Source organism: Pezoporus wallicus, unplaced genomic scaffold (assembly GCF_028554395.1).
Source record: "Pezoporus wallicus isolate ANWC-B61680 ecotype Strahan unplaced genomic scaffold, APGP_CSIRO_Pwel_v1 contig_2908, whole genome shotgun sequence".
Lineage (NCBI taxonomy): Eukaryota > Metazoa > Chordata > Aves > Psittaciformes > Psittacidae > Pezoporus > Pezoporus wallicus.
This window is the reverse complement of record NW_026642179.1, coordinates 5217329-5235818: the sequence shown is the minus strand read 5'-3', so window position 1 is coordinate 5235818 and position 18490 is coordinate 5217329. Positions and strand designations below refer to the sequence as shown.

The window sequence follows — 18490 nt, the reverse complement described above, 5'->3', positions numbered from 1 at the left end:
TCTTTCTTATTTTCTCTAAAATGAAGGCTAAAAACTCCAAGGGATAAGAAGGAAAAATTAATCCCAATACAATAGCAAACAATTTTTGCAGGTGTCTGTCCAATAATCTCTCAATAACACTGACTGGGAAATAGTCTCAAGGACCAAAGAGAAAACCCTACCAACAAGTTTCAGATTTTCTTTGCTATTGCTTCCTGTATTGTTCAAAGGACTTTTAATTAAACATAGTACTGAAGATCTGTAACAGTCTAAATGAATAAACCTTGTATTACTGTATCACAGCTGAAAAAATTATCTTCTGTATAAATTTTTACTACAACATGAACTTCATTAATAACACTTGCTCCAAATTCTGCTACTATTCCATCAGGGAATAGTGGGCAACTCAGGCTATGCTTATTTGCTTCATGTAGCTCAAAATAACACCAGAAGCAGTGGAGTTGCTTTGGGGTTATGTTTTTTTCGTCAAGATGTCATAAAACCATATGCTTTTAATCTGATTAGGTTAACACAGTAGTGTTAAATACTTGATGTGAAACACCACATTAGTTTCCCAGCCTAGTTAAGAATGCAACTTCCTAGCTATGCAATAATATATTTCTGAAGGACATTGCTCAAGTATCCCAAGATATAATTTTAAGAAATAATGCAGTTTTATCACTTTTCCCTTTAAAAAATATTAAAAAAAAAATATCACACACTCATCCTCATGGCGTATCATGTCTAAAACACCAACCTAGTTGCTTTTGTTGCAAGTATATAGAATGGAGGAAGAGTATCTTAACGTACATTTTCCAGTTCTCTCCCCAAAATTAAAAATGCATTAAAAATGGCAATTGTAAGAGGAGTCTATTCTATGATACTCATTAGTTACTTACCACTGATAATACATTCTCTCTTCAAATTCATATTAACATATGCAATTTTTACATTAGACTAACTGATGATTTGTCAATTACAAAGACTGCATCAAAATATAGTCACAAAAGCAGATCAGTGATCACACAACCACAAGTAAGCCTCCCAACCACATCACAAAACAGAGCAATTCTATAATGATATATAACTATATGTATCAAGTGGAGAGGGGATAAAAAGAAAAAGGTATATTTTATTTCACAGTCAGCATTTCACAAAAAAATAAATGAATGTGGGAGAAGTATAAACAAAACTGCACCACAGTGTTTTTTAGAAGTTATATAGGGTTAACGTATCACATGTGTACTTCAAAGTCTGCTTTCCTTGAAGATCTCTCATCCAAGTATAAAAAAATATGTGGAACCAAAGAGTACTAAGTCACAGAATTTCATAAAATTACAGCTACAGCAATATAGTTCCAAATCAGCAGCTCTGTTGCCACAGGATTTTCCTTTTCTATTATGAACAGGAGTAACTGAAAACAATAAACAGTTTTCTACAAGAAACAGAGACAAGACAAAATACTTTAAAGCATACTTAACAAAACGGTCCCAACACACAGCCTAGGAACTCCATATACTCAGAGTAGTAGCACAATTAAAATTCCTGTCACGCACTCTAACTTAGCTGCAACAGCACAATGATCTGTTTTTTTTAAACATACAAGTTCTCCCTTATGTTTTCCCTTCAAGAAGTATTTCCACATATGAAAATATGACTCCTAGAGACTTTTGGTTGTCTTGGCTTTCTATTCTATGATTGAAATCTAAAATAAACTCTTGTAAGTGTTCTCAGGCTAAGAAAAAAAGAGCTGAATTATTAGTGAAGAGTCTAATTTTCAAGGCATGCATCTTCATTCATGGTTGCATACATATGACTTGAAAATAGAAAGTCATGTGTTATGAAATACATTAAGGACAACTATACTTTTCCATGGTCAGCCATCAGAGACATTTAATTCTTTCCCCTTAAGGGTTTCTTTTGCATGGATGACTAGTTTAAAAACAAACCAGAGAAGACATGAAAGCTGCAATTGCTGAAATCCAAATTCCTGAAGTACTGGAGCACCTCAAAATATCTTTTAAGGAAGAGAAGCAGTATTGTAATTGCTCTACAAAGGGGAGCTCATAGAAAGTAAGCTACCGAAGGCATGCAAGAAGTGTGTGGCAAAGCAAGCCCTCAAACCCATGATCAACAAGCACCTTCATGTTGCAACATCCTTCCTGTCCAAAAGATTAAAACAGAAACCCAGAGCATAGATTATACTATTGGTTCTTCCTGTAACAGTATGATCTGCTCTACTGTCAACAGATTCATCTATCTGGGGGTGGGATGTATTAGAATTAGAAATAAATCTTAGTAAATCCATTCATTTCTCTTCAGAAATCACAACAAAGGAATCAAACTCACAAAGTTGACAGAAAGAGTTCCTTTGCGTTGCCTCATCTGCATTCCAAATGCTTCTGATCTGGTTCCTTTGCGCCTCCGCGTCACCTCATCTTAAAGCAAAATAAAGTTAAATTTTATTAGTATCACATCAAGATACACTTGCAAAACCAACACACACACCCAGCCTGGTACCATGCCTTTCATATCAGAAACTACCTGACAGTCCAAAGAAAGCAATACTGCCTTGTTGTACCTGGCCAATCTAAAATCAACAGGGATTAGGAAAACACATTTTGCTTATCCTCACAGATCATCCCAAATGCATCATGAAACAAAGTGAATTACACTCAATTTGTGCACTTCGTTGGCAGGATCAGCTTCAGTACTGTCAAATCCTGTTTTCCCTTCCAGTCATTCAGTTCATGCAACAGCTGCTTAATTGTTATTGTTACTATACAATACATAAAGAGCTGAAACTATGCCAAGTTACAGGAAGCACCCTGTAAATATCTCATGAATGAAACCCTACAATACTTAGATTTCTTTTTCTAATTATAATGTTTTGCTTACTTCTTAACATTGTCCCTAGACATTCAGAAAGGTTTAATAGCCTCATGACTTTACAAAGGAATGAGCCCAAAACTTAATTACCCTCTTTATCCTTTGCTCCCAATGACAGTCCCATCATCTTAGGTCCAGCTCCAAAGATCTGCAGCTTTTTCAGTTCAGTATTTCTACTCATTTCTCCTGTCTCTGCCTAAAAGTAAAAACAAGACCACATCAGCACAAACCATCAACATCTCTCCCCTCTGAGTCTCCATATTTCCTTTATATTCCACACTCCCACAACATCTGCTCATCAAAAGACAGGAAACAGAGGCATGAAGACAAGATTTGCTACTCATGCAAGCCGAACAGAAAATTTGTTCAAGCAAATGAACAAATGCAAATGGAATAAAACACAGCATTTTTATCTCAGCATTTCAAACTATTTTCCATTCATATTAAACTACAGGAAGTCACCTATGTAGCAAATAGAGAACTAGGTTTGACATTTAGCAGAAAATAAATAAGAATGCCACAGCAGTATTTTCTGAAATCACCATGATTCAGTCAAGTGCTTGGTTATTAACACTTGGATATTAACACATACACAGTTTCAACAAGATTTCTTTAACTGCTTGTGTGAACACATGACACTAATGAGTTCCAACCTACCTCCTTAAGCTAGGATACTCTTGGGTTTATTTATGATTAAATGTTGTAAGTACAACTCTTGAGATCGCAGCTACACATGCTGCTCTTGAAACCTCAAAACCAGACATTAAAAGACCCATTATGTGACAACTCCATGGCCCTGCCAGTATTGTGTGTTCTGTTCAACTGAACTTCTTCCTGTTTCCCATTGCTGACCTACTTTGATTTTGCACATCACTGCCACTAACCTAACAACAAAAAGAACCTACATGTTCTGTTTTCATCTGCAATGCAATCACCTTGGCATTTTTATTTATGCTGCCTCCTTATACTCTGAAAACCTTTTCTAACCTGGTATAGAAGCACAGAATTGTTCAGGTTGGAAGAGACCTCTGGAGATCATATAGTCCAGCCCCCAAAGGCTACTACACTGTCATCATTCACAACCTTAAAAGATCTCAGGAAATCTATCCATTTTCAAAGCTAGTATCTAATTCTAAGGAGGTTATTCAAGTAATTTCCCAGTGATGCTTCATTTGTTATTTTTCACCAAAATACGGCCTGAGATACTATGCATGAAACCAGCTCCCTTGGGATGACATGCTTTCAGTGTTTTTAATTAATAAACAAAAAACTCTTAAAAAAAAAAAGTGTTTAAAATAACATCAAATGCATTTGCAATAATGCTAAAAGAAATAAGATGCTTCCCATTTATTCAGCCTAAATCAGCTGTTTTTCCTGCTTCTTGAACATATTGAAAGAGATATCGTTTCCGAGACATTATTACCCTAAGGAATTTTCAGCGATATTTAGAGCCCGTTCCCACTGAAGGGTGTATGCAGTATGCTAAGTGGCATCTTTCCAAACTCATTATTGCCTGTATTCTAATTTTGAACATTTATGAATTCTATGCTGCTATTATTTTCACTTTAGCTACATGTTACCAACTTCATAAGCCCACTCTGAAATGGCACGCTAAGTGGCAAATTTTTCTCAAAAATTCCTCCCTTTTTGACTAATAAGCCATAAGGAAAAAATGACATTTTTGCTGTACAAGAAAGCCTACCACCTGGAGACTTCACAGTCCTTCAGTTCCCATTTGAAATTCATTAACAGCTTATCCATTCTCTCAACTAATAGAACCTGACAGAATCAACCCATATTACATTTCTCAGCACAGTATAATTTTCCATCATTTCAACAACAATCATTAACAATCTCCACAGTTTCTCTCCTGCTATTGTGACCTAAGACAATTTTCTCAATGACACCTGAAAAATAATTTTATTATCAAATTTACTAAGAGTAAATTATTAACAGGCAATAACCCCTCTTCAGTTTTACAGCTCTGACTAAAAATGCAGTACCTAAATACATTTTCTTAACTGCACCACCAAGATTTGTTTGAATTTCACTTAAGTGGATGCAATCCATTCATGCTTAGGTAGAAAGAGCTACAGTTTTCAAAGAGAGCAGGTTGCACATTAAAGTGGATTTATTTTTTTTAAATCAGATTCCTATGAACCTTGTGAATTGGTAATTTAGGGTGTGGATACCAAAAGCATTCAGAAGCCTTAACGCGTAGTCTTTCTGTGGTGCCCTTTAAGACTGTAGTGCCCTTTAAACTACCTTTCTGTGGTGCCCTTTAAAAATACCAAACTCAAAACTGTGAGCACACAGAAGCAGAAATCTTGCATTCCTTGTCATTTTCTCATTGCTAACAACAAAAAACTTCATTACACCTTTTCATTCTATTTTTCCATATGTGCAAAATGAAGTTTATTAAACTGTGATTCTATTCTTGGCTCCTCTTTGTCCTGAAGGATGCAGTTATTTTTGTTTCTTTCACCTTCCCAACAGAAAGTACAACCCAAAGGCTTTTCTATATGGGTGAATGCTAATAACATGATTCAGTTACACTGCATTCACACACTTCTTCTATTGTCCTACCTTCATCAACTTTGAAACACTTGCATCCCCACCTCTCCACCCCCATTGCGCAAAACCTGAATACTTACAACCAAGAATCAAAATATTTACATGTTTGGGACATTTATCAGCATGTCCCAGAGTTCTTTTGTTTCATGTAACTATTTCTATGGAAGTCAATCTTTCATATTAAAAAAAAAATTGAACTTTATTTTATTAATTCTGTTATTCTGCAATCAACCAAATTTGTAACCAAAACCAGAAAGCATATATGCTACTCAGAATTATGTTTTATTTTTCAGAAAATTCTCTGGATGTTAATATCCTTTGAAAAGACAGCATTTCATTGTCTTCTTATTCTGGTACTGCATTTCTCTACCAGAAAATATCATGATGTAACCCCATTAGATAAATCCCTTGCCAGTTAAAATACACCCCAACAGATCATCTATGAAGATATACTAGTTTTTTCTAACACACATTCACTCAAATTTAACCTTTCCTTAAGGATATTCTGTTTTCCTAATCTCAATTCATCCTACTTTTTGTTGTCCTTTTCTTTATCAGCCTTTAGTAGTTCAGTTGCCCTTCTCAATTTTTTATTTGTGCTAGCTTTCTTCAGAGAAAAGGGAAACAGAATAAAGCATTGTTTATTTTTGAGCAGAATCTCTCATCATCAAATTATCTTCTTCCTATTCAGGCAATACAACTGACATTTGATTGTAGGATCCAAAGATTCCTAAGCCAAATTTCAAATGAGAATTCTCATTACTTCATTTTTCACTTTCTCTAAAAAACAAAAAAATTGCTTTTCAAAAGTCTGCCAGCCCCTTCTGCTGCTGAGGATCTTTGTCTATTTCAGTAATTTCAGATTATTATCTTCATGCGTTCTCCTTCATCACCCATTGCTAGGTAAGAGTGTTTTGGGAAAAGTACTTCTGGTACTTGGGGAAAAAAAATAAATCTACCAAGATGCAGAGACTAGTGTAGTTATCCATGCTCACTACTACCCCAACACTAGACTACTCAGCACACTACATACAAACCTTCCAGATATTTCAGCTAGAGCAGAACGACATTTATTTAGCAGGTGTTTACATTACTGTTCTCTGCAGACTAATCTGGTCCATGTATGCCCTTCAAACAATAAACAGTCTTGTCTACAATAAGGAGGTGCACTGAAATCTGGAATAATTTCTCAGAGCTCCCCAGATATTTACACTTCAACCAATTGGGGCTACTACAGGCAAACCTGTTACTAAGTACAGTGCCAGAATTGACTTGAGAGTTATACATAGCCTTCAACATAGCCAAAATATACTTTCGCTGGCTAGGCAAGTACTTTTGAGTTTTTTCTGTATTAAAGAACTCATTTCAGCCATTTTAATAAGTGCAATGCTTAAATGATGGCATAGCTACAGACCTAATAAAAGGCATTTAAATACATACATATATTTCTACTTTTTGTAGATGACCCAAGTGAAACCCCTCATTTCTGAAATGCAGCCCCTTTAAATGAAATGAAGCAGCTGTATTATGCCAGGATCACCACAGAATCATTTTTCCAACAAGGAGAAATAAGAAGTATCATCATTCTACTGAAATCAGCAGGAGAAAAGATCCCACAGGATCTTAATGACGTAGTGACATTTTTATACCACTGATGAGAAAAACATCATACTGTCATTTTCACACAAGATTCATTCAAATCCAAAACATAATTCCACAAAACAAATGACTGCTGCAGTTCCTGCAGTGTTCTCAGGTTCTCTGGATAGCTCACTAACAATGTATTATTCAAGAGATCTTCTAAGATCACAGCCTGTGACTGCTTGTGTGATGCACTGTTATATGGCTACAGTAAGTACAAATTCAGCTTCAGTAAGATGAGACTAAAAATATAATTTCATCTAAATGATCACATCAGAGAAAAAGATGAATGTTTATAAGGCATACTCAAATATCTCAGTGACAAGAATTATGCATTTGAAACAAATAAACAGTTTAAGAGCATTTGGAAAAACTTTGTGGTGCTGTCCTGGGTTCAGCTGTAAAAGTCATATTTCTCCTTCCTAGCAGCAGTGCTGTGCCTTGGCTTTAGTCTGAGAACAATGCTGATAACACCAATGTTTTAGCTGTTACTAAGTAGCACTTACCCTGATCAAGGACTTTTCAGTCTCATGCTCTGCCAGTGGGGAGGGGCACAAGAAGCTGCAAGGAAGCAGAGGCAGGACACCGGACCCAAACTAGCCAAAGGGATCTTCCATACCACAGCACATCATGCCCAGTATATAAACTGGGGAGAGTCACCCAGAAGGCCCAGGTCACTGCTTGGGTCAGGCTGGGCATCGGTCAGCGGGTGGTGAGCAATTGTACTGTGCATCACTTGTGTTTACTGGGTTTTTCTTTTCCCCTTTTAGCTTTAGTTTTTCCTCTTCCCTTGTTATTTCCTTTATTAATATTAGTATTAGTATTACATTTAGTTACTGGACTGTCCTTATCTCAACACATGGGGTTTACATTCTGTGATTCTCCTCCCCATCCTTCTTACAGAGGGTAAGGGAGTGAGCAAATGGCTGCATGGGTGCTGAATTACCAGCTGTACCTAAGCCACAACAGGTGCTTAAAGTAAGTCTAGTAGTAGATTTGTTGAATATAAATCCAGCTTTTGTCCATGTTCTCCTGATGGGCGAAGCAGGGAGCCACTAGACCTCAATGTGAAGAGCCTTAAGATGCTGCAGGCAACAGATATCTTTCTCAGAGGTTGAAGGCCTGCCTTAAATACTGCAATAGAAGCAATGGTGCCACCAGGACAAGCCTCCAAGATAATCTGTAATGATACAGATTAGAAGTGGTGGTGATTCAGTTTGAATTGAGCTTTACTGGGGGATACTCCCAGGATTTCTTATCACCTAGTAGAATACCAGAAGTCCCTATAACATCACTAATCCAGAAGAGAAGAAATGGCTCTTCAGGAGAAAACCTGTGGAAACCCTATACAGTTCCAGCTATTACTGATCCATCTCCCCATACATTTGTTTCAGTTCTTCAGAAAAAACAGTCTGTCCAGCTTGAGATAATCAGTCTCAACTGCAATTTCCACAATTAACTTATCTATACACATATTTCCATTCATGTAACCAAAGGGCATATTTGAAAAAGTTGTAAAAAGCTTCTCAAACTTTGCACAAACAGAAGCTTCAACATTATTTCACAAAGGTTTTTTTATCTGTTTATAGTTTCCACAGATATATTCACTACCAAGGTACCTAGCCCAGGTGTCAATAAACAAAAAGCAGCTTTTAAGAGTTTTCAGATAAACAATGCATCTACCATAAGCAACCCAGGCCTCAGAGAGGCTTTCTTCTCTGCATTCTATTTAAAGGAAGACTCTTTCCTGGTGGTGCTTTTGAGCAGACTCCCACAGACAAATAAAGGCTGTTGCACAGCCAATGCTGCTGCACTGGTGGAAGGAATTAGCATCCCCTGTAGCAGGGGTACCTGGGATTTGACGCGCCTGGTTCTCTTCAGCACAACGTTCATTCTTGAAGCCTGCTTTGGGGAAGCCTGGGCATCTGAGCTGAGGTCCTCAGCCTCCACTTTTTCCTTAAGATCCAAGTTTGGCTTCTGGATGCCCTAGAGGATCAGAGCACAAGACACTGGGTTGATCACTCAGGCAGTGCTAATCCTTCCATGGTTTGTGAATCATTCTGTTTGCTAAGAAACACGAAGGGAGAAATCACACAGCATTACACATGCCATTTGGACAATAGGCTGATTAAACCACACAGCTTCAAATAAGGACACTGTATCTCAACTGCCAGCTTACTGACAGACATCTTTCCAATTAATCGTTATCTTTTGCCTTGTTCTTCTTCCCAATAGGGTTCTATAAAGAAATGGCTATCAGAAAATAACTACACAATGTCATGTTACAACTTGTACAACTATTTGTCACAGGTAAATATGAGCATGGTCCTGTGTTTGTTTACACAGCTAAAGCTTCTAAAAGCACAGACCCTATGTCCTAGTTTCTTATGCGATAACAAGTAACATTCTATGTGCAATTTGGGTCCCCACTTCATACTGTGACAGAGAAGCATCTCACCATAAGGCTGACCCCAGACTGGAAGAGCTCATAGGGGTATAAGATTCTTTCATAATGAGACTTGAGTAATGACCCTGTGCCTTTTCCTGGCAGGTAGCCAAGCCGACTTGCCACTTTAGACCATTTCTTCTCTTTAGTGACTACTTCAAAGCCTCCTTTGCTGGCAACAATCTGAAACGCATAAATAAAAAAGTTAAGGGTTTTGAGCTGCTCACCACCTTGCATAAACCAAAAATCAATTAAACCAAATAAGTTCTATTAAAAAGTGACAAAATTCCGAATTTAGGGCTTTTTTCCCCTGAAGGGCTTGTACTTTTATAACTAAGCATTTACTCATTAATTACCACATCTACCATGACAATTTTCCTACTAAATGTAAATTGTGTACTGTGCTAGACAGGAAGAGTCCAACAACTAAGATTTATGAAGTGCTGGAAAGAATACAAACCCCACCATCAAAAAAAAAAACCAAACTGGAAAGGTAACTCTCACCAGACTTATACTTTGATGCAAAACACAAGTCTGGCCAGAAGGGAAGCCCATTATAACAGACCCCAGGCAGAAGGGAGTGCTGGAACTCACAACTTCAGAACTATAGAAGCTCACACAAAACCCTCAGTGGAAAAGAGACTACTGTAAAAAGCGGAGAAACTGAATTCACCTTCCCATTAACTCAGTCCAGTTTTTCCACCTGACTTCAACTGGTTTGAGTCTAGTAATTCACATACAGAACTATCAACGCTAACATGTAGCTAACATAAAATGAAAAATGACAGACCATTTGCCAGCATATGGGTTGCTTCCCCACTGGCCACCTTTCCACTGCTTCCACTCCCTTTACAGTTTCACTGTCAAGTAGCTTAAAATCCAAACAGATCGTATTTATTATAAGACTAGTAGCATTTTTACAACAGTGTAGTTTTGCATTTCATTTCTTTACACAGGAGGACCAAATTTCATGCTTAATATTTCACTGACTGCTGGAAACCTCAATCCAAAACCATATTGTTACTGGAGTGAAATTCATGGTTTACTTTGAGACTGAAGTAAATTCAAATGTACAATTGTGGCAGTGATAAATCAGTTATTTCTTGTTCCTGCTACACACAGAGATAGCTACTGTTTGATAAAACAGGACTATTACTTATTTTTCCTCACATTTATAGCAAAGTACCAGAAAACCCCCATATTTTAAATTGAATTATAAATCTAAATTTCAACTTATCTTCAAAATCTCCATTAAAAAAATGTTTTAAAAATTATCTGTACATGAGAAATGGCTAAAGAAGCCACTAAGTAACTAAATAAGCTTAGACCAGCATTATCTGCAGTCAACTAAAATGTTCCAGCTCATAACAGTGACCCAGATACTTCCCAGTACCACTACCACTATCATATTCTGCATATCCCAGCAATCCACCCAAGACAAGCAAAAGACATTTTATCAACCATTCCAGACTGTCCAAAAGACTGACTTCTTTCTCTGAAAATAAAATCAATTCAGATCTTTTTTACTTACCTTGAGGAATGGAAACTGACACTCTAACCTAGAAGCACTATACTATATACTTTAGTAGCATCAATTTCTAGCAATCCTTAAGCCTAGCTTGTTTTGGAAATTAAAATACTTATTCCAGAAGTTCAGATAAGAAACTCTCAAAAATGCATGCTTACGTCATGTGTAAAACCTCTGGTGGGAGAGATGAAGGAGCAATTACAACAATTTGTTACAGAATTGGTAGGTCAGGAGCTCAACTGCATGCAAGTATATCACTGCCTTCCAAAACCCACCTTAAACTCCTGCAGCTCTACCATATGTAGAAAAGGAGAACTGAAAAACAAGTGGCCAACTGACATCAGATACATTCAAGCTGTATACAAGGTAATGAATACATGCTGTACAGAATCCAACCACAGGCAACTGATTTAACTCTTCTTCACACATCTGCACATAATATAATTTAGTAATTTTCCTTCACCATGTTTTTTTACCCACTCTCTCATCTCATCTCCATATTAATGAGATTAATGCTGTAAAACAAGCCCTCCTAGTTGCTTGGCTTCTTGAGCTTGAATGATAAAAGAGGTCCCTGTCCAAGGCCTACAACTGCTTACTCACCTTGCTCAGACCATAGAGATCCAGTATTTTTCTCTCCACCACAGGAATTTTTAAATTGGATCCTTGGAGTTCCCAAAACTTTGCTAACTGATCCAAGAAGTCCAGCTTCACTCTTGTCATTGCCTACAATAAATAAAAGAAGACAAACACATATGCTCAAAAACAAGCGTGACAATGCCTTACAGTCCTGAGGGGAAAAAAAAAAAAAAAAAAAGTTTTTATAGTGTTTACATTCTCAGAGTGCAACTTGGAAAGCGAAGTATTTTTTAATTATGTAAAAAAAAGCTAGAAATACAGACAAAACCAAAGACCTCTACAAACACAAAATTATCTATGCTTTTCTCTCTGCATTTCAGATCTTACAAACCAAACTCCTACCTAACAGTCTGTTTTGAAACCAAAATGCATACTTCTGAAAAATCATCATTCCCAAGAGAAACACAAAAGCAATTATTAAAATATGCATGGGAGGGAAGGGGAGTGTTAGAAACAGTTTTTGTATATGCCTTAACCATGCAGAAGGGCCTCCTCCCTTGAGTATTTTTGGAGTACTCAAATCACTTTCCATAAGGAGACCCATTTACAAGCCAAATGATACATGACATTTTGGTATATGAACATAGCAAGGCTTTGAGAAACGCTGTAGAGAAAAGAAAAAGCCAGAACAGAATGGAACTCATTCTACTTTCAAGAAAGCTTCCATACATTTTTAAGTCATAAAATTAACCAGCTGTAATAAGCCTATTAAAAAAATCAGCTAATTTTAAGGCTTAAAAGGCACTTTTAAGCCAGTATAAGGTAACTAGAAGATTCAGAAGAGCAGTAAGTATTTTAAGAAAAAAAAAAAATTCACTGCCTGTGGAGCTCAGAAGGCTAGACACTGGCTGTTCTGACTATACAACATGGTAGTTGGCATTCATTTTAGACATTTCCAGTTGAAAGAAAAACTCTTGTGGTTATTTTGGGTAATAAAATAAAACCAGGCTTTTCCCAAAGCCGGGGAGAGTTATTTTATATGAACTCTGCCACTGCCAAGCATAAAACACTGATGTGGTCTATGATTTTCTAAAGACTCCCCCCATCCAGAAACCTGCCAAGATGCAAATCTCAAGCAACAAGACCTACTGTTTTCAGTGCAAACACAAAATTGTATCAACAGTGGAAAAGCTCACCTCCAGTTCATTCAGCCGCTGAATTCGTGGAGTGAAACGAAAACTTTGTACTTCACATGCAAATGGAGGCTGCCAGTCCTAAACGAGAGACACAGAAAGACATTTTATTGCTTCCAGAAACTTCTCAAAAAATGCACAAAACAGAAGACCCAAACAATGTTGGAGCAAACAAGCTCCCAAAGGAAAATTAAGTTTCTCTGTACAACTGGTAATATCACTTTCCAATTTTATGGCATGCTTGTGCTTTTAAAATAATGTTCTTCCCACAGCATTTTAGTTCAAAGAAAGAGATCCTCAGAATTAAAAATATAAAAGAAAAGAGAGTTCAAAGCATTTCAGTATGCATTACCTCATACTGAGTTTAAATAGGAGAGATCCCTGTAGCTTGTTGGTCATTTATTTACTTTTAAAAGAGTTCCATATATCTTGCACATTGTAAAATTCTCACTGTCAACAACAACAAACACTAAATAAAGCACATTATTACACATCTAACTTCCTTCATGTTTGCCTACAGTCATTTCAATAAAGATAAGACCAGTAGGGAGTCCAATTCCTCAATAGAAATGCAGCCTTAAATAATGACTTTCTCAACAGTTAACAGTCTGTTCAATCACAAGTGCCTCCCAGCCCCATCCGTCAAAACTGTGTTACAACATCAAAACAAGTACAATTCAGCTTTTTACAAAGTTATAGTAGATTGTCTGCCTGGCAGGCAACAACAGGGTAAGGACACCCATTCCAGGTGGGCAAGCCCCACTAAGTATTTATTGTTTGCACTGCTGCAGCATATAAAGACCTCAAGCACAATCGTAAAATATTTACAGATTCTAATAATAAATCAGTCAGGTTAGTAGAAAGCATCTGATTTAGTCCTTATTGCAGGTTGCAAATCAACTTGACGCACACATCCTGCAAAAACCCTGCAATGCAAACAGCCAAGCAACATGGAAAAACACAAACGCATTCAACGGCCAGGAAAGTTCTAGTTATTCTCAATGAGGAGGATCTGGATCAGTTCCTTATGGCCTCTCAACCTAAGCCATTCTGCTTATTTTAGAAAGGGCAGTCCCTTGGAGGTCAAGTTTTCACCATGTCATTAAACCAACTAAACAGATTCTGGCAACCCAGGCAGGTCAGAAGAAGGATCATGAAATCTAATCAGCAACTCCCATATCCAAGTTGCTCTTAGTTACATGCCTTCTTTTCAGGTTTTTTTCCTCTCTATTTTCCTCTCTATTTTCAACTCTTATTTAACAGCTATATTTAAAGTTCATTTGTACTTTTAAGTAATCTAACCACCTTTTGCCAAACTGCCTGATGTTCTGGTCTAAATGGTTTACCAGGTCACAGGGCAAGGTATTATAAAACAATGATCAAGCCGTGAGAGAGATTAAGATTCTACTTTCTGAACTGCTATGCATAAATATAATTCCCCAGCACAAACAGGTTGGCTGCACTTCTATTAGCAGTTTAAAGATTACGTTTACAACGATCCATTAAAAGGAAACAAACCTTCTCCTCTCTCTCCCCCCTCTCAGAGCAAGCACCTGATTTCACCTACAATGCCTTCGCAGCTTTCACAAGTAGCCTGTTGGTTTGTTGGGTTTTTTTAAAGCAAGAAAAGGGTGAAAAGCACCACCATGCCCTGGCAGCTTCTCACCTGCTTCAAAGCAACCACTACAAAACCCATCCCTGAAAGCAAGGATTATGCAAGTTCCCCGGTACCCCCGGCACGGACACCAAGGTCTACGGAAAGCGGCACACAAAGCCTCAAGTGAGCACCCAGGAGCGGGTGAAGAGGCTTCCTAGGCCTTCACCACTCCGACACTAGAGACACGGAGCCCGCTCAGCCCTCCCGGCGCAGCCCCTCGCGGTCACCCCGGGCCCTGCCCCCTCCCCAGGCGGGCGGTACCTTGGGGGGCCGGATCTTGCAGATGCCGGTTTTCTCGGCCAGGCCGCGGATGCGCCCGATGAAGCCGAGCGGGTCGCTGAACTCCTCCCAGCTGGGCTCAAACACGGGGCACTCGGGCGGGGGTACAAACTCGGCCGCATAGCGCGACCCGCCGCCCCCCGACATGGCCGCAGGGGGAGGGCGGGGAGCGCACCGAGGGCCGCGGCGGGGCAGGGCGAAGAGGGACGGCCGGGGGGCCCTCAGGGGCGGCCGGCGGGGCTGAGACGGGGGCAGAGGCGCATCGTCCGGCGGCGGCTGCCAGGCGGGGCGGCTGCAGGGAGGGGTAAACGGTGGTGGAAGCAGTCGGTGCCGAATGTTGTGGTCCCGTCCCCTGGGTTGCTTCCCCCCTCGCCGAGCCCCTCTCAGTAGCTTTCCAGCTCGCCGGAAATTACGCGTCTCTCTTTGAGCCCTCCCCCGGAAGTGAGATATTGTGTTGCTCTCCGATCCAAAAAGTAGTCCCTCAGCCACGCTGCTACGGAGGCGGCTGCCAGCGCTCAGGAGCCGGCCGCCTCCCAGCCGCGCTGCTCCCGGAGGCACTCCTTCCGCAGCCTCAAGACACACAGCTCGGCCCACCGTCCCTCAGCGCACCCCACGGGGCGGCGGGGGGGGAACGAGAGCTGTGCTACCTCCCCTTCCGCCGCGGAGGAATGTGCGAAGAAACTTGACACATTCACTTCCGGTGCTGAAGAGCCATTTCACCCATTGTCTGAGCCGGACGTCAGGAGGAGGGCCGGGAGCCACCCCCCCTCCTGCAGGCCACGCCTCCGAGCCGAATGGGTGGCTTGCTTTTACCTCTGGGGTTTGGGAGCGTGGCGGTCTTACGTGTCGGCAGCTGTTGCCGTATTTTAACGTTGTTTTAAGGAAACAGTATTATATTTAACTTTAGCAGAAAATGAGCCTTCAGCGCGGTGGCGGGGCCGCAGGGCCAGCACCGGAGGTCTCTGCTGTGTGCCTGCGGGGAAGGCCCGCAGTTGTGCCCCTCCGAGGCAGCTGTTGGTGCTGCTCTTTGAATTTAATCTCACTTAAGCGGTGCTGACGCCGCTCAGCAGGCGCTTCTGTTGGCAGCCCCCATCTCAGGCCCAGCGGTCGCTCTTGCTGCTTCTCCATTGAGGTCTCACAAGGCCTGTCAGTAACTGGTAACAAGGTTCTGGTAAGTTCTCCCCAATCAAGCCCCCAGCCTCTCCATTGTGTATACTCTGCTGATCTCCCCACATGGGATGTTTTATTTTCAAAGGAGGCGTTGGAACTAGATGAACATAAAGGTCCCTTCCAACCCAAACCATTCTAGGATTCAGGTACTCACAAGTCAGGACTTGCTCACTACCTCCTTCACCTCTCCATTACAACAGTCTTCCAAAGAGAATTGTGCAGTGTTTTTCTTTGAAACCAGAGCCCTGCCTTCAGTATTTGCCATACCCCATACTTCATTCTTAACTCTTTATTCCAGCCTTGGTCCTGGTGTACTATTTCAGTCTCGAAAAAAACTTAATTTCCTCCTCCTGTTACCATGAGGCTTGCAAGATCTCCTCCAGGCAGACTGACACATTTATCTGCACTGCTTCCCTGCCAGATGCAAGAAGTGCCGCCCACATTTAACATATGGGAAACAAAGGGCTCCAGTGCAAACGGGTAATTTCCATAAAAGGTTTAGGTGAGAGCAAACTGGTCTTGCATGGAGTGAATTTACCATGGGTTATTGTACTTTTGCAATGTACTCTTACATTTTGCAGGGGTTCCTGGTGTGGGTGCTTGATGCTTTTATGACTGTAAAAGCATGTGGAGCGCACATGTTTCCTTACCTGTACCTAGGCATTATATTTCTGTGTGCTTCTGCCATTTTTCTCTTTTTTTCCTTTTATTATTTGGTTGTGTGTCTCTCCTGATGACAGACCGAGACCTGTGTGTGTTCAGCGGGCAGACGAGAAAGTTCAGGGGAAACCTTAGTGCAGCCTTCAACACGTAAAGTGGGACTACAGGAAAGCTGGGAGAGGGGATTTTTACAATGGCCTGTAGTGATAGGACAAGGGGAAATGGCTGTAAATTGACAGAAGGGAGATTCAGGTTAGATATAAGGAAGAAGTTCTTTACTGTGAGGGTGGTGAGGCACTGGCACAAGTTGCCCAGAGAAGCTGGGGCTGCCCCATCCCTGGCAGTGTTCAAAGACAGGTTTGATGGGGCTTTGAGCAACCTGGTCTAGTGGAAGGTATCCCTGCTCATGGAAGGGGGTTGGAACTCGATGATCTTTAAGATCCCTTCCAACCCAAACCATTCTTTGCTTCTATGAGCTGCAGCAGATTCTTTTGAGGAAATGCATGTGTTCATGTATGTAACGTGTGTTTCCATATGTGTGTTCTATTCCCAACAGCAGAATCACCAACATAGCCACTTTCCAAGATAAGCAGTGATTTAGCCAGGAATACTAGAAGGGGGAAAAAAAAAACAAACTCCAGGCTAGAAAGCACCTAATCCAAGCAAAAGCTTTGTTTTGAGAATGGGTCTTTTGCCAGTTTCCTTCCAGACTGTTCAGTGTTGCTCCATTTTTGTGTCGCTGTGTTTGGGTTAGTGCAGGACCCTGGAAGGCGCTGCTGGGGAGGGTGCATGTTTTCCTCACAGAGCAAGAAAACTAAAGATCCCAAATGACTTTCATTTTACCAGTTCTCTGAGACAGCCTTTTAGAAACAGAATTTTACATTTCTTTCTGCCACCTCTTCCTGTTTGGGCGTAGTTAGCCTCAGAAACACTGGGGCACATGGGGACTTGCATACCCCACATTAGTCTTTATTCCTTGTGGCCATCTGGGAGCATTTATCACTTCCCTGATGGGAGCCCTCAGCTTCTCATACAACACACCCATGTGCTTTGAGAGCAGGTAGGCCAGCCGGTGATAACACTAGCCACTCACCTGCACTTTGCCTGGAAAATTGGCTATCTTCCTTTTTTCTTTGTTTCTTGAGAAAATTGATTTTGAGTAAGAGCCACATAGTTTTGTAAGTAGGCCTAGATTTAATTTTAACATATATATGTAAAATACAGAAAGGACAAAAAAAGAAAGAAAAAAAGCTGGCTTATTAGCGTGCAGGTTGTTTCCCAGCATGCTTAGGAAGTCCTTAATTGCATGATTTGTAAGACTGCTAAGCACTGGCTGTGCACAGGAAGGTACAGGAGAAAGATGAAAAACCTAAAAAGCATCTACGTGTTCTAAAAAACATTAAACGTGGTCCAAAAACCACATGTGGATGTTAAGCCAGGATTGGACCCAGCTGCTCCCTGTGACTGCTCAGCAACCCCTGTCTTCATTTGGTTCATTTTCAAAGAAAAAGGGGATGTTTGAGTGTTTTCATTCCTGTCGCTGTTGATGAACAGAGTCCCCACTGCAGGGGGTATTTATTCTACCCAGAGCCCCAACCCGTGCTATCACCAGCCCGGGATTACCCAACGAGGGCCCCACATTTCTGACACAAATACCCCCCACCAAGATAGAGCCAGCGCTTCGCCCCTCCCCGCCCGCCCCGCACTCTGCGCACGCGCGGTGACGAGCCCACCCAAGGACTACAACTCCCAGAGGCGCCTGCGAGTAGCTCCTGTCGACGGTGTCGCGAGCGCTGATTGGTTGAGGCGGTCGACGCTACATGGAAGGTTGTCTGCGATTGGAGGAGGAGGTGGCGGGCGGCATGTTGTCTCGCTGTTTAAGTTGCGGAGGAGCA

At 40.6% G+C, this 18490-nt stretch overlaps 1 protein-coding gene across 1 annotated transcript in view; it reads right to left on the bottom strand.

Moving 5' to 3' along the window:
* The window catches only part of KDM5A (lysine demethylase 5A), a 49858-nt gene extending 34668 nt beyond the window's left edge, over positions 1-15190 (bottom strand). The window contains exons 1-7 of the mRNA XM_057428101.1: positions 14748-15190; positions 12833-12910; positions 11661-11783; positions 9542-9712; positions 8935-9069; positions 2959-3064; positions 2329-2417 (exon numbers count right to left, since the gene is read on the bottom strand). Of these exons, the coding sequence (XP_057284084.1) occupies positions 2329-2417; positions 2959-3064; positions 8935-9069; positions 9542-9712; positions 11661-11783; positions 12833-12910; positions 14748-14912 (867 nt within the window). The 5' untranslated portion in view covers positions 14913-15190. The remainder of the gene's footprint in view (positions 1-2328; positions 2418-2958; positions 3065-8934; positions 9070-9541; positions 9713-11660; positions 11784-12832; positions 12911-14747) is intronic.
* Positions 15191-18490: the final 3300 nt, after the last annotated feature.